This window comes from Scylla paramamosain, chromosome 15, assembly GCF_035594125.1.
Source record: "Scylla paramamosain isolate STU-SP2022 chromosome 15, ASM3559412v1, whole genome shotgun sequence".
Taxonomy (NCBI): domain Eukaryota; kingdom Metazoa; phylum Arthropoda; class Malacostraca; order Decapoda; family Portunidae; genus Scylla; species Scylla paramamosain.
The window spans coordinates 20,752,557-20,768,731 of NC_087165.1; the positions used below are offsets into that span (position 1 = coordinate 20,752,557).

General features: G+C 35.4%; 1 protein-coding gene across 4 annotated transcripts; it reads right to left on the minus strand.

Moving 5' to 3' along the window:
* Nucleotides 1–711: 711 nt before the first annotated feature.
* Nucleotides 712–15,574, minus strand: LOC135107628 (MOB kinase activator-like 3). Of its 4 annotated transcripts, none has more exons than XM_064017689.1 (6): nt 15,070–15,574; nt 11,877–11,891; nt 9,740–9,890; nt 8,870–9,097; nt 7,949–8,064; nt 712–7,431 (listed from the first exon to the last, which is right to left on the minus strand). In XM_064017689.1, exons 1-6 carry the CDS (start codon nt 15,112–15,114, stop codon nt 7,276–7,278), a joined length of 711 nt encoding a protein of 236 aa, XP_063873759.1. In that variant the 5' UTR covers nt 15,115–15,574; the 3' UTR covers nt 712–7,275. The 4 variants fall into 4 exon arrangements, with proteins under 4 accessions (XP_063873759.1, XP_063873758.1, XP_063873757.1 ...); XM_064017688.1 differs by lacking the exon at nt 15,070–15,574 and adding an exon at nt 14,117–15,057; XM_064017687.1 differs by lacking the exon at nt 15,070–15,574 and adding an exon at nt 13,361–15,057.
* Between the last annotated feature and the right edge of the window lie 601 nt (nt 15,575–16,175).

Below are 16,175 nucleotides of genomic sequence, written 5' to 3' on the forward strand. Positions count from 1 at the left end.
TGTGCACCTGCATGTAATGGAAGATGATGCTATATACTCAATACAGATAAATCCCATTCAAATGTATGATTTGTAAGAAGCTTCATTAATGATTTTTGTGCAAAATTAGTAAATTATAATGAAGTTCCTATAAAGGTGACATCATCACATTTTCATAAACAAATTGCATATTTTATTGATGTTCATCAAGGAGGCTATTTAGTTTGCAATTTTTTCATCTGGTTAGACTTCTATGTATAAAATAATATGTATATGAAAAGGATGACACCCACAATGCTTGATGCTTAACAATTTTTAAACTTACTATCCCAAATTTCATTGATGGTTGTTTATTCTGTAGTAATAAACAACATATTAATATCACATGTGCACAATCATATCTGCGTCAATGAGAAAATGTAATGATCCACAGGATAGTTATACAAGTTATGCAAAGTTTTTCTGCCCACACACACACATCTGTCTTTTTCACTTCCAGAAGAGATATAATGTATTTGGGGAGAGAGAGAGAGAGAGAGAGAGAGAGAGAGAGAGAGAGAGAGAGAGAGAGAGAGAGAGAGAGAGAGAGAGAGAGAGAGAGAGAGAGAGAGAGAGAGAGAGAGAGAGAGAGAGAGAGAGAGAGAGAGAGAGAGAGAGAGAGAGAGAGAGAGAGAGAGAGAGAGAGAGAGAGAGAGAGAGAGAGAGAGAGAGAGAGAGAGAGAGAGAGAGAGAGAGAGAGAGAGAGAGAGAGAGAGAGAGAGAGAGAGAGAGAGAGAGAGAGAGAGAGAGAGAGAGAGAGAGAGAGAGAGAGAGAGAGAGAGAGAGAGAGAGAGAGAGAGAGTCCTAATCCAAAGTATGGATCAAAAAGTGCTTGTGCTGTAAAAATGAAGATCCCAGACACAGGTAGTCACACAATAGTTGTCTTGTAGACTTTCCTTCAGCTGGTATAAGGGGCACAGGTACATACCACTCAAGTGGTTTCAAGAGGCAGGTGCCATCTCTTGACACTGACAGACAAGTAACAGAATTTTAGCTAGCCACACAAAAAATGGATTGCAATAAAGTATCTATATTCTTCAGTAATAATATTGTGAACTGTAGAAATTAAAGTTTTCCATGCAAGTTGCAACAAAGTGAACCTAAAGATTACAGAAAAGAATAACTAACTTTAAGTAAAGAGACACAGACAATCTAAAACTGATAATGTCAGTTGCTGGATTTACATGCACTCACTGGCCCATTAGTAAGCTCTTAAGGGAAAACTGGAAATATTCTCTCTCTTCCAGTTTTATATTCAGTCACACTTCTCTTAGTATCAAAACATATGTGGCACTATGGCTCTATCTTCCTGCTATGAAAGAACAGTATGGATATAAGGAAGCTGAGCAGACTGTGAGCTGCTGCACTAAATATTTTCACACTACAACAAGACAGCCTTGGTACCTTTCAAGTCACCTTACATATAATTTCTGGTTAACCAACTACACTGACTCTTGCAGGCCATTCTTTTAAATTATCATGAAATTAAACATATGGACTGCCATGTCAGATATGGTATACAGGCAAAACTTTAGAAAGGCAAGAAAGAAAATTAAGAAAATTACTTAACTTAAACCATATTACTGCAGGGAATATAAAAACTGAGATGGTATACAGCAAGAATACTGTAAAGACAGTTAAGATAAGTAGTGCACAGATTAAAAAACAATGAAAGCTACATGGTGGCAATAAGAAAACACTTCCTGAGGCTTGAAATATCAACAAGAAAATGCAAATATCTAAAAATTCAATAAAACATTTAAAACACAGAAAAGCAACATACACCTTCAAGACATTATGGATGCCAGTGCTTCTCATGAGGGATTTCTAACCAACATCCTAACAAATATTAACAATGTGTATATATATGTATATGTAGTTGTTACAGCCAAGTCATATGTGGAGATAATCTTGATCATAAATGATTGCTTTTCATTAAGCTAAGTCAAAGTATACATATGTTGATACATAAGCTCTTTCTAACAAAATGAGATTTTTGATAATAACATGACTTACATTTTGCCACTGATATGCTTCCAGTGTTTAATAGCCACATTTCTATGATTAACAAATGACAACTATAAAGATTTATTAAATTATACCACCATTTTTCTTCAATCAAAATGTGACTAAAATAAACCAGGCTATCACTACCAACTCCAATGACTTCAAGGAGGCCTCCACCTCTCCATGCAGCCTCTCAAGACAGATCCTTAAGGAGGCTCCAAATAACATGTGAATAGAGGTGGTAGGATTCTGTGTCCATACATTAGTGCCCATGAAAGGCACATGAAAGCACCTTAAAATATGTGATCTTGGTTGACAAAACAGTAAGTGCTTTTAATACTATTGTAGAATTATCAAAAGCCAATGGGAAAGATGCTTCAGGTTGAGCACTCATGCCCACTGGACATCTTCACTCAGCATGGAAATGGATTCCAAGCAAAAGGTTCACATTTCAATATAATAGTATTGAAAAAGTAAAATTAAATAAAAAAAAAACTTGAGCATTAAAAAAAACTGTAACAGCACTTAACAGAGGTATTGCTCAATTCTGTATGCATACAACATGCATCTTACATAACTCAAAATTCTGCATATAACAGCAGTTTCAGTAATATTAACAAAAAATTTAATAAATTTATGAAAAGGTGAACTTAATGCTTGACAATTATTTTTTTTTTAGTGTAGGTAGCACAACCTTCCTTGTTTTGTGTGTGCTCCCAGATGGTGGAAAGCCAGTGCTAAGAGTGTTATGTTGAAGCACAGGCAATGTTGCTGCATCATGCAATGGTGCTGAGGCAGTGAATTATACATTCCCCCTCCCCCCCCACACACACACACTTAATAAAATCAATCAATCAAAACACACACACACACACACACACACACACACACACACACACACACACACACACACACACATACACACACATGTACACTATTAGTGACTGTAGTCATACAAATGTATATATAATTATAGTAATGAAAACTGATAACTTTAAAGTTTAACAAATGTCTTTCTTCCAATAAATAAGAAAAATATCCCCTAAATTTCAAGCTTTGGTATAGAACCAATACACTGCAAACTCTAAGACAAAAATATTTTTTCAAAAGTGTATAGAGAAATGAAATGACAGCAATTTTTCTTATCATTATTATTATTATTATTATTATTATTATTATTATTATTATTATTATTATTATTATCATTATTATTGTTATTATTTATTTATTTTATTTATTTATTTTTTTTTTTTTGCCTGTTAGCTGGAATGGTTTGCACTGATCAAAACAGCAGTATCATAGCAATCCACAGACATCCAGGATCATCACTAAGAAAGTTTCCACTCATGTTCTGGATGCACTTGACTTCCTTTAAGGAGTCCATAGTTCTCAAAGAAACAAATTAATAGCTACTTGTAAATTCAAGAAAACTTTACTGAACATTAATCTGAAACTTGTTCCTCATAGCTCTTACCAACAACTTTTCAGCAGGTTTATCATTGCTAGGCAGTATTTTACTACATGATAGCATTTCATGTCCTTCTTGCATATACTGCATTCAGGTAGTCTGGTAGCTAATAAATTATAATCATAGTAAGTGCTACACTAATCCTCATGTTGGTTATATCAATATCACTATGGCACTAAAATGTCTCAGTATCAATATCAGTATTAGATACAATACCTACAATTGAGCTTCCTTGCAGTTTAGAATAATTACTGGAAATATGCAAGCTTAGATTATAAAAATTACATCAGATCTATAATGCTACATTTTGTGTTCCTCCTCCTATCATCTGGATGGAAATAGTCTGCTTCTTCTCACTTAGTTATTGCACCAGTTACATTATGTTTCATTATCATTAGCACTATATATATGCCACAAAAAATTATGATAACTGGTACTGAAAAGCCTTGTAAGTGATTTGGATTTTGTGATTCTGAAGCAAGATGGATATGAAGTTACTAAATCTGGAACATGGCAAAAGAGAGATTTTTAATCATACAGTGTTAGCTTTGGTAGCTACTCTGAATTTCAATCTGACTTTGAGGTTTACTGAAGACTTAGTCTGTACATTCACTTAAATATTCATATCAGAGAGGTTGCAGTGGATTAAACTAAGTATGCAGTATACATACAACTGTTCCTAACTTAGTCTGATCAAAGGTTTTTTAATATTAGAGAGATTCTGATGAGATTAACAAATGGCAGCATCAAAGACTGAGTGAGTAACAGCTGGTGAGGTTACTGGCTGTGCAGGAAAGGATCCAGGATTACATGAATAAAAAATTATGTTTTCACTACAAGGATACAAACTGGTTTTTAAATATCATATATCTGGTAACAAGTCCCAACCTATTTGAAACACCTCATATATCTAAATTTACATGAAAACAAAGTTATGGTACATGTAGTTGTGCAATTAATGCATGAATCTGGGTGAGCAAGAAGCTGCTTTTGCTTCAGGTTTGCATCTTTCATTTGCTTAATACTTCATAATACAATGAAACCTTGCATATAAGGACCAAGGCATACATTATGTCTTCCTACCCATGACCAACTGTAAACTAGATTTTTCATAATTCAGTGGAGAAAACAATCTTCATATTCCTGTTGATATTATGCAAATAATCTTTGGAACTGCCCTAAAATCCTTGCTACATGTTTCAGATGTTAATTTTTACAGTACAATGAATGCCAATTGAAAGAATGCATAGTAGCTCATTAAGAAAACTTCACAAAAAAAGTAGCATATTGTTATATACGGAAACAATAATCAGAGCTATTTCATATACATATAATAATTATCACATTTACTGTATCTTTTGATTACATTAAGAAACCTACCAGTGCGGCTGCACTTTGAAGGTGTGACTAGAATGAAAGCTTCTTTAGACATTAATTAACCAAAGTTTTCATTGAAGTGACAACTACATGTTTCTAATTTAATGGGGGCTTTCCCCAGTTACGAGAATGGGCGTCATAAATTTCTATTGTATTCTGGTACCTGTTCCTTAAGAAGAAGAGGGGAAAAAAAAAAAAAAAATCCCATTTCCCTTTCCTATTAAGTTCTTCCTGCATGCTTACACATGTTCAAATGAAATGATCTGAACTTGTTTCTGTCTATTTAGTCCAATGATAAACTGTTTCTGATACCTATATGTTCTTAACATATAGGTATAAATATAGAACGAGCTACTTAACATCTTTCTTTTCAAAGACAATTACTTTTGTTCACAAATGCAGCTAGAATGTGGTTAGTTTTTGTCATGCTCAGATGAAATGAAAATTAACTTGGTCCTGTCATATCAAGGAACAAGTTTATCTTAAAAAATATATACTACCTACATTGTATAGTTTTGGTCTAAGGAAACTTTTGACATCATACTGTAAATTATTATGCACTTATCAATGTATGTAGCTGACAACCTCCTTGCAAGGAATGTAGCCAGGACAAGACATTTACATATATTCCATGGCACTCCTGCATATCTTGGTTTCTAGGTATATAGGAGAGGGAGGACCAATCCCTACCACAACACTACACAGGGGTCAGTTGTGTAGCACATCTCTCAAAATCTGCAGCAGAGTTGCTTTACCCTGCAGCACCATTACAGACCCAACCCCTTCTCTGCCTCTGAACTGATGCAGAAGAAGCTTGAATTGAAGCTGTATTTCCATTCACACATTCACAACTGTTCTCTATTCATCCTTATCAACCACAACTACTGTCCCTTACTCCAACCTGCAAAAGTCCTTCAAGCATTAAAGAAATTTAAATCTGCATATCTGTTAGCAGTTGCCAACATGTTGTTTTGGTTCTTGTGCATGTCACAAATTTATACTCTAACTTGGAAGTATCAATCTTTCATATTCTTTAAGCAATCCTTTCTTACATTTTTGCCAAAGTCCAAATGAACAAGGTTTCACTATGTACTTATAAAAAATAAGTAATTATTTCACCAGCTTTCATAAATGTCACCTGGTCTACAAACTACTGAGATGCTGCTCTAAATAATGGAAGAAATCTTGGAATTTCAAATGCACTGTTTCCCAAAGAAAGATCTATAGTAATAGATAAAGTAGTGGTGCCTGGCTCCCATCACAACAAACTTTACAAGACTGTAAAAACTAGTAATTCTTATGTTCACTAATGCAGGCTAATAGCAAAAAAATCTTGTAATCTAATCAATGATGATTTTACCAATCCCACTAACATTCATTTCCTTTGTTTGGTGGCGTGCAGCCTTGAATGCAATGATCTGAGTTAGTCAGCTCCTTGTCACAGTATAGTACCAAAGACACAAACAACACCCTTAGCCAATAACTAACTCTCATACCTAAGAAACCTTGCCCTTTAACTTCCCTGATATGCCACAGTGGGTATAATGCATGAATTGCCACTTTTTACAAAACAAAGTTTGTCTGTAGTGGAAGTCTGTTGCTGTATACTTTTGTCTCGTACATTATCTGAATTCTTGAATCCAGTTTTTGAAGGCCATAACATAATCTTTGGATCTGATCCTACATACTAAATAGTATTTTTAGTGGCCTCATAGTCATTTACAATAAAAACTTCAATTCTTCAAATGACAGTGGACAACTCACTTTGCATTCCCTGCACAGGCTAAACTTCTTTGTCTTCCTGTTTACACAACGGTTCCTCTCACAATTTTATATGACAAAGGAGCATTTGATAAAAATACCTTTGCTGTCTTCAACATTCTGAACAACTTTGCCATGATGGTTAAAGTACTGTACTGCTAAAAAAATATATAAAATTCTAAAATAAAATACTTAATTGTTATGCATACTTATATAAATATATGAAGTCAAATGTTCATCAATGATACCACAAAATTTCTATGATGTACACGATTTCACTTATTATTAGTATACTCGGGATGATAACAAATTTATGCATATATATATATAAAACTATACAACTGACAAACTTCTATGAAAGTATGTATTCTAGCAGGACTTTATGATTTGAAAACACAGTCTGGTTTGCAGTACATAAAGCTGTATTGCCAAGCATCTCAACACACTTGACTCTTAGTGACTAATGGTAAGTTTGAGTGAGAAGCATTAAGGAACACTGCTTTACTGCTATAGTTCTGAGATCACCTTCCTCACTCACTCAACACAGATCTGTACCATCACAGTAAGACACCCAAGGTTCATGGCTGTCATTGCTGTCTCAAACTGGCACATGTGGCTGCCTCAAGCACACACACATTGACCAGCTACTTCTTGGGTTCACTGTTCACGGCTGGCTCAGGACTGTCATGGCATATCTTAGCTGTCATGTCCTTCAATGGTTCAAATTCTTTCTGAGGCACCAGGTCGAATTCCGTTATAAAGTAGTAAAAGTGTTTGTAGCAGGTATTTACATGAGCTTCCTGTGGAAAAGAAAAATGAGGGTTTTTTACCAATTACTGAAAAAAAAAACTTTCTGCCTCCCAAACAAATGTGGGTGGCACATTACAAAATGTATTTATGACATACACATAATTTTCTCTTATATTTAATCTTCTACACCATTTTGCTACCTGTGTTCATACAAAGCAACATTTATAGCCAGCATGAAAATTAAATTTATTTTATAAGATAAAAACATCACAATTAGACATCATCCTTTTCAATGAATTTCCTTTAGTTACACATTTAACCCCCCAAAAAAAAGAAAAAAAAAAAGGAAAAAAAAAATCCACAAGTGTAATGTTCCCACTGGGCACTTCACAGAAATACTGTAAAATTCATCTGAATGTGAGATAAATTTGCTGTGAGAGGCCCATGACTGAATCTCTGATATGGTGGTGTATAATACAAAACCTTAAATGCAGACATGGTAAGTCATCAGATGCCATGATCATTTTTTTTTTATCTGTACTTGAACTACAAGAACACTTCACTTACCGCCCCAATCGTCACGATGCGGTCAAAGTGATGGATGTACACATGGACAAACACTCTGAAGAGGCGAGTGAGGATTTTCTTACACAGTGGTATGAAAGATTTTGGAAATGGAACATCTGAAATATATACTTTTGTCAATATGAAGTCATGAATTCACCATTTATGTTCCTTCCTACACATGGAGGAGAAAATCCCAAATGAGTAAACAACCTAAGCCTGTCATGATATTAAAATTCAAGTTGGCATACATCCTATCATATTACTCAATTTTCCCAACTTAAAATTTCATGGCTATGAAAAAATAATAGTAGATTTTGCATATAGGGCACTGACACTGAGAAAATCTTCAATACATAAATGTATAATGGTAACCACCTTGTATATGCATATTTATTTCTATAAAGTACTTATTTCAACATAAAGATCAAATTAATGCAGTAGTGCAGATGTCAATAGACTGACAAGTGACACACACATGCATAAAAAAGATTCCCAACCAAAATAAATTATAATTCAATTAAAAATTCTGCATTTAACTTCTTCTTGTATAACTTTCAAGTTTTTTTCATTATTCAATGCTTTTTCTTTCCAAATGCCTGTCTACATCTACTGTTCAACCTTTCTCAGAAAGTATCTTTATAATAAAGGATTCCACAAACTGAAAAATGGCAATAGTAGAGATGATGATGATGATGATGATGATGATGATGATGATGATGATGATGATGATGATTATAGCAGCTACCTAAACACAGGAGAAAAAAATAAATAAAATAAAATAAATAAATAAATAAATAAATAAATAAACAAATAGAAAAAAAATCAGAGGATAATATAATGGTAACATGTAAGAAGCATTCTGTTTTTGTGCTACAAAGTTTACTTTTACGCTAAAAGTTTAGAGCTAAAACAGTGACATACCAACAGTAACTGGGAATACATGTTCATCATTGATCTGTGCCTCTACCCAGTCCATCAGAAGTGAGATATACTGTGGGGCAGGCAAGGGTGTTGCTTTCTTGTATTTGACTCCATCAGCCCAAAGATATTCAAACTTTTGACCTCCAGACATAGTAGGGCAGGAGGCTTCCGTGCAGTATTCACACACGGTGCCATAAATGAGGTTGATCCGGTTGAAGAAATCCACCACTGAAATATAAAACCTGTAGCTAACAGAGGCTTGAAGATCTTTTAACATTACACTATTCCTTTCATATGTATATGCAAAATATTTATAAATAGATTTAGCCATCATTGGATCAGAAAAAATGAATTCTCATGACAGAGAGAGAGAGAGAGAGAGAGAGAGAGAGAGAGAGAGAGAGAGAGAGAGAGAGAGAGAGAGAGAGAGAGAGAGAGAAGGGGGGGGGTAGGGATTGTTTAGCATATGTATTCCTGGTATAGCAGTGCCCATCCTTCACAGTGTATGGCATAACTTTTATACTCAGAGTGACTGCTTGAAGAAATACTTTATGATTTATATGACAAAATGACACTTATATGCTGAGGTAGAGATAGTGTAGCTATGGCATTCAACCAAACCCTGACCAAAGGTAATTTGATCTTCCTGGACACTGCCTGTTATCATCTGCTTTAAAAGTAAAAATTTTTCAGTTAACTTTGAATTACTGTTGAAATTTACTTATATACCATTCATTGCATCATTTATGTTATATACGTATATGAAAAAAAATAACCTTAAACACACATTATTTAACAATATAATAATGAATAACATAAGCTTTTGGAGTTAGTAATGTAAAGTCTCCCTTGCTGAGGAGTCAATCTTACCATGTACAGCAATCCAGTCATTTAGGTTCTCTTCCTGAGGCAGTGCCACCACAGCACGCAGGTTGATGCCAGAGCTTAGGGATGCCTGTGCCTGTTTATGTAGTGAGTACTTGAGAGTTCCTGGCTCAAACTTCTTCTTAGGTCTGAAGGTCTGCAAAAGAGGTCCTTGTCATGTAGGCCTGGCTATGGAGAAATAGTTGGGGAGAGTGAACACCTGGGTACTACACTTGACATATTCCCTATTATGAAGATACAACAATGATTAGTAAATTTTCACAAAGCATTTGGCTCTTCATAAGGATTTCACAGTGATGACTGAAAAGGATCACAGCTTAGAACATAAAGGACAGTCAAACTATAGCTTATCCCTGGATTGTAGTACCAGTGCATAACAAAGGCATGTCTTATTATACCTCTGGTATACAAAAAGTTATTCTGTATATATCTATGGACAAAAGACAATGATTCTCTCCTGCTACACAGAGAAAGAAAATTATGAATTTGGGCAATTTTGTTCTACTAAATGCTAACTAAAGCTTTCAATGCACAGCCTTCTGAAGCCCTTATGTATACATAATGAAATTCCTCCTACATATGTTTTTTTGTGTTCTTAGGCAAAACATTATAATGACTACATAAACTTCTATTGGGATGTCTCAGGGCAAGCATGAAGGTCATTCAGTTATTTGGGAAATCTACAATTTTGGGAAGTTTAAAAATTAGAGGCACCACATCAAACAGAAGTGGGGCATATTTGGGTAAAACCTTTTACCATTATTACAGATTAATTCAATACTTTGAGGGAACACACATGACTTATGTAACACAACAAATACATGACTTGAAAGAAAAAAAATATACAGCCAAGAGCCTGAACATATTATGTCCCTTGTACTAACAGGTGTTATAAAAATAGCCCATACACTCAACGATTAAGTTTAACTTAAACATAAAGAGAACAAGCAAGCCCATTATTTAGCCAGAAAATAAGTTATGCACCTTAAAAAGGCCACAATATTTTGCTGCAGGAAAGGAAAAACTTTTTTTTTCTTTTTAACTACTAATGCTCTATCAATACTGGTCAATATTTGTCATGCTCTCTAACCTGTGACTGAACTCGATATAACTATATAGAGAATACACTTCTACGCAGGACATCTGGAATACCTGCAGCAAAATGAACATAACTATAGAGACAAAAAGTATGCTCAGGGCTCCTGTGGTTAACACCAGCCCACCACCAATCAGGCATCTCAAAGGGCAGCCCAACACAGACCCACCACCACCATCAAGCTACAAGTTCTATGGGTTATTCTTCTTAAACTATCTTAGATTTGTGTACAAGTCTTCTACCAGGTATGTGTGCATGTGTGTTTATACCTCTTGAAAATGTAGTGTCTAACAACATAACATTATTAAAATACACTAAAAATGTTGAAATGGTGCTTAAATTTGGGCGAGTCCAAAAAATAGAGCTTTAGTGCATTAAACACTATTCAGCTGAGGTGGATGAAAGTTACAGCCAATCACTCTACATACTGTAGTGCTCAAGACATGTGCCAATATCATATAGATGCCATTTCTTCCCATCTGGGTGATGTAAAGGTGAATGAGTGACTTCTATGGTGTCTCTTTATCATCCTTAACAGATTTATATAGCATTCTGACAGAGAAATTATATCCACTCTGAGAAGCAACACATTTTTGTAGGTTTTGGATAATATTAATTGTTTAGGAGATAAAACCAAATCCACTTATTATCAAGACCAATTATAAGATAATCTAACAGGGTGGAGTTACCCTTCAGGAAGGGTTTATTCCCATTCTTACTAACTTCTAAATTGATTCTTTGAAATAAACTACATGAGACATCATATATGTACATCATACAACTATATAACCATACTACAATTCTGACTGTACTTTTAGTATGGTTGTATGGTCCTCCTGTGTGCATCATACATGAAACAGTCACATAAGATGAATGAAAATAAAGTAACTAGTCATGAGTGATTACCCACACCCATACTCCACATCCATTTCATCAGCAATAAAACAAAGTGCAACGGGTGCATGTCCAAAAACGTAATGAAACAAAGCATAAGTCCACCACCTACAAACACACGTCACTACTCACTTGCTTGGAGTTTAGCTGTAACAAAGAAAAGAAATCAAACAAAACATTAAAATATATATATATATATATATATATATATATATATATATATATATATATATATATATATATATATATATATATATATATATATATATATATATATATATATATATGGCTCATTTAAAGTTAGTATACATTTCTCAGCACATCAAACACAAAGACTCAATTATAAGTTGTCCCAATAACCAGTGAATCTTAATAGTATTATAGTGAAAAATAAGCTACTGATGGTAATTACATTATCAATGTTATTCACAAGGACTAAAATACATTTCTACCAAGTCATAACACAGAATCATAAATCACTTTGATAATGAACAGCATCTGAAAATCAAGCAACAATTAATACTTTGTAATTGAGCAATTCACAAATGGCATCTACTCGTACAGCCAGGTTAGTACTGGTATTAACTTGCTGCTCTACATTGCTCAAGGTTGAGTTGCTCCTTCAGAGGCCACTGCATCTAATACAAGGTTAACTCTCACTTATGACCTCTCATAAGAACAATTCAAATAAAAATGATTTTGCTTACATCTAGAAATACATTTACTTTTCATCAGTATTTAAAGAAATATTTTCACATGCACAAAACCAAATATGTGAATGTGGAGATTCAAGTGCTTCTGTCTACAATGCAAGATGTTCAAATCTCAGCTTAGAGGTTGGATTTTACTTGAGTGACTGCTTGCTTCTGGATTTCCCAAGCCTTAGGTGGGTACAAGGCAGCAAAGAAAACTACTGGCCACTCAATTACATGTGCTGAAGCCCAGGATTGGGCAATGGTACGATCCCATCTGGTATGGCACACTTCAATATATAACAAAGTTCATTATCTGTCTATATCTGACACCTCTTCCTAAGAACTCCCTCTGAGGGATGGCCACAGAAGAGACTCCGTTTATTGCTGTCCTCTCATGCTCAATGATTGGGACATTGTGCCTTGCCTATCATGGGCCATCATGGGCCTATCTCTTCCACCTATTGCATATATCATATTCATAGATAATCTTGGTCATGTTATCTTCCATTATTTTTTTCTGCAGCCAAACCAACACAGAGTTCTGCGTTCTATACTCCAAACCACAACAAAGTAATTATTTCACGTCCATTTGATATAAGTATAGTATGTTATAATATAAGGTAATACAGCTACTATATTTTTTTTTCCCTGAAAATGCCAAGTCTCCTAACTCACACAAAGGTATGATCTAACTGCTGTATAACAGTGAAGGGAATCTCAAAATTAATTGCGACCTAACTTTACAACTTCCTAACCAGATAGCACTGTTCTTCTATATCTACAGCTTTCAAGCATTTGCATGATAAGGAACTACAACATCAAAGTTATAACCTGATGTAGTGAGAGGACAGTCAAGGCTGACCAAAATCTTCTCCGACCCTAGTGATCTTGGACTGAATGGTATAAAGGTGTCAGACTCACATTTCCATGAATGCCCCTGGTGAAAGGCTCTTGTGGGTAATTAATCTTGAATTCAGATAAATTTCTTAGTGTTTTCATAAAGCTTTAAGGCACTGCATGACACCATATCATGAACCCATGTATGCTATTTAAGTTATCAAGGTTGTCTCATGCCAATTAGTCAAACCTACAATGGGGAATTTTCAGTAAGCCACACCCAAGTTCTTTCAAGATTAAACAATTTTTCTAATATATTTTGGCATGTTTCGAATAAATCTGACAGCCACATCTTAGCAATTATTTATTTATTTTCACTAAGGAGGAAAATCTCCCAACAAACAAGTCATTTCACAGGAATAACTTAGAAAATTCAATAGCTTGGTACACATCACAACCTACAAGAAAGATAAATACCTACAGTAATGTCTCACAGATAAAGATGGACAAAATATTAGATTTGTTACCCAGCAGTGACTGACCAAACAATGTATTACTGCTTGTGGACACATCCTGTCTCCCTCTCTTCTCCATATTCTTCTACTGCCATATACAATCTCCTAACTGCCAAATACAATCTCCACACTACCATATATAATGTGGTAAAACAAATTTTCTAGATTAAGCCACCCCAATCTTCTACTGCATGGATGTGTACCTATTCTCTATAATTAATACTAGCCTATTAGGATATTTTGACATTCTAAACTTGCTGATCCAAATCAACACTTAAAACATTCAGAATGATGAGAATGTACCGAGCTCCATTACACGACTCACTTTACAACTGTCATGTGTAATTCTCCATATCCTGTCTGCCAGCATCATCTGGGTATGGGCTACCACCAATCTTCTATTGCCAATTTCTTGACCAGACACACTTCCCTTCTTATCTCAGTTGTTCATTATCATAAGTTTTAATACTATTCCATTACCTGACAAAAATTATATACAGAGAAATGGGTAAGGATTGAATATCTGAAGGATGCAAATTACCAAACCAACAACAATATGAAAATATACACATTACTGCTTTGCTGGTCTGTAACAACCAGACTAGGAAAATCAACTTTTTTTTTTTGTATTATTTTTGAATTATGAAGTTGGAATTAAAAGTATATACTCTATATACAGAGATAAATAAATGAGGAAAGATTAAAATCAGTAAGTGTAATTCACTGTCTGATGCTGAAATCAAACTGGGCTAACTGGTTAATTTACAGATTTACCGACTATACACCAGGATGAATACCTATTCCTTAAAGCACATGTACTTTATATATGACTACATCAAGAGCCTCCATTCTACTCAGGAAATAATTGCTGAGGTCTCATAGATGAGCAGTGTGGAACTGTCATGAGCCTACTGGCAGCTGGCGCCATGTTCTACTGCCTGACACTTGCCCCAAGCCTCCCACTGTCACCCTGGCCTGCACTGGTGGGGGGTCACTTTCATCATGCCCTGGGAAGCACCTCCTTACTACACACATACTCAAAACCCACAACTGGGTACGGAAAAACGGACAAAAACTAATTATAAAGCCCATTTGATTCCGTTTTCATGTAATAAAGGTGCAGTTAGACTGAGTCCAGGGACGGTACTTTCTACCCCCTCGTCTCCCAGCCCTGTGTCACGTCCTTCAGGTCTGGATTCTCGCACAAAGGGATCTCCGACATTTCCTCCTCTATACGGCGAGGTGACTGGTCCTCTGCCCACACCCTGATGAACTTACTTTCCCTTTCTGGAAGAACTCGACGAATCCCCCGAGCGAGGCCATGACGCAACCCAAACACTGCGTCCGCTTGTCGCCCGCCCCCAGCTGTCCTTTGGTTCACTGCTCAAGGACAAGACCCACTGGCTATTACACTGTGCCTTAATATAATAAGTCAAGCACAAGCATAGTAACTTTTGGAATAACGAGTTTTTGTTGAGAATGGCAAGTTGTAAATGAAGTTATTGATGAAGCTAAAGGCGAAGGCAATGAATGAAGGCGGCGTCAGGGAGGACTACGAGCGGATGTCGTCTGCAGCACCGGAACTTATCAGTCAGTTATCAGTGAGTGGCGTTTTTGTGTGCGTCTCACATAAGCATCTCTTTGTTCTGTACTAAAAACACTGCTGGTAGTTTATGTCGTCCTCCACACACACACACACACACACACACACACAGAGGGTGTTACAACGAATGTTTCTAGCGGGATAACAAGGGAACGCTATGCTACTGCCGGAAATGACGAATACCACTAACATAGATAATAATGGCACGTTTCACTAGTCATGCCAGAAGAGCGCCGTCTTCGTTAATAATAAATATATAGTGTAAGGGATTTGTATACATGTTTCAGCTGAAGTATTATTGCATTTAAAACGCATGGTATGTAAACTTTGACTCACTGAATAGCAGATAAACATCGCACAGTTTATGCTTATTATATAGGAAGAAAGAATGCATATGTATATACATTTCTTCGTACCTTTTAAGTCTTTTCAGATAGCAGTTCATGGCATCCTTACAAAATATGTCGGAGAGCCGAAGAATCAGTTAATTGAGTAAACAAGAAATTAAATATACAAAGCTTAAAATCCCTTATCAGAGTGTTGGTCGAGACTAGCTATATGACTGCTAAAAAAAAAAAAAAAATTCGTCATAGAAAATAAATGCGTAAACAAAATAAGATTAAGTAATACCGTAATTTCAGACACGGCAGAAAATCATACAAAAATAGCTCTCTCTCTCTCTCTCTCTCTCTCTCTCTCTCTCTCTCTCTCTCTCTCTCTCTCTCTCTCTCTCTCTCTCTCTCTTTAAGACTGAACTGTAAATCTAAAGTCTGTGGAAAAT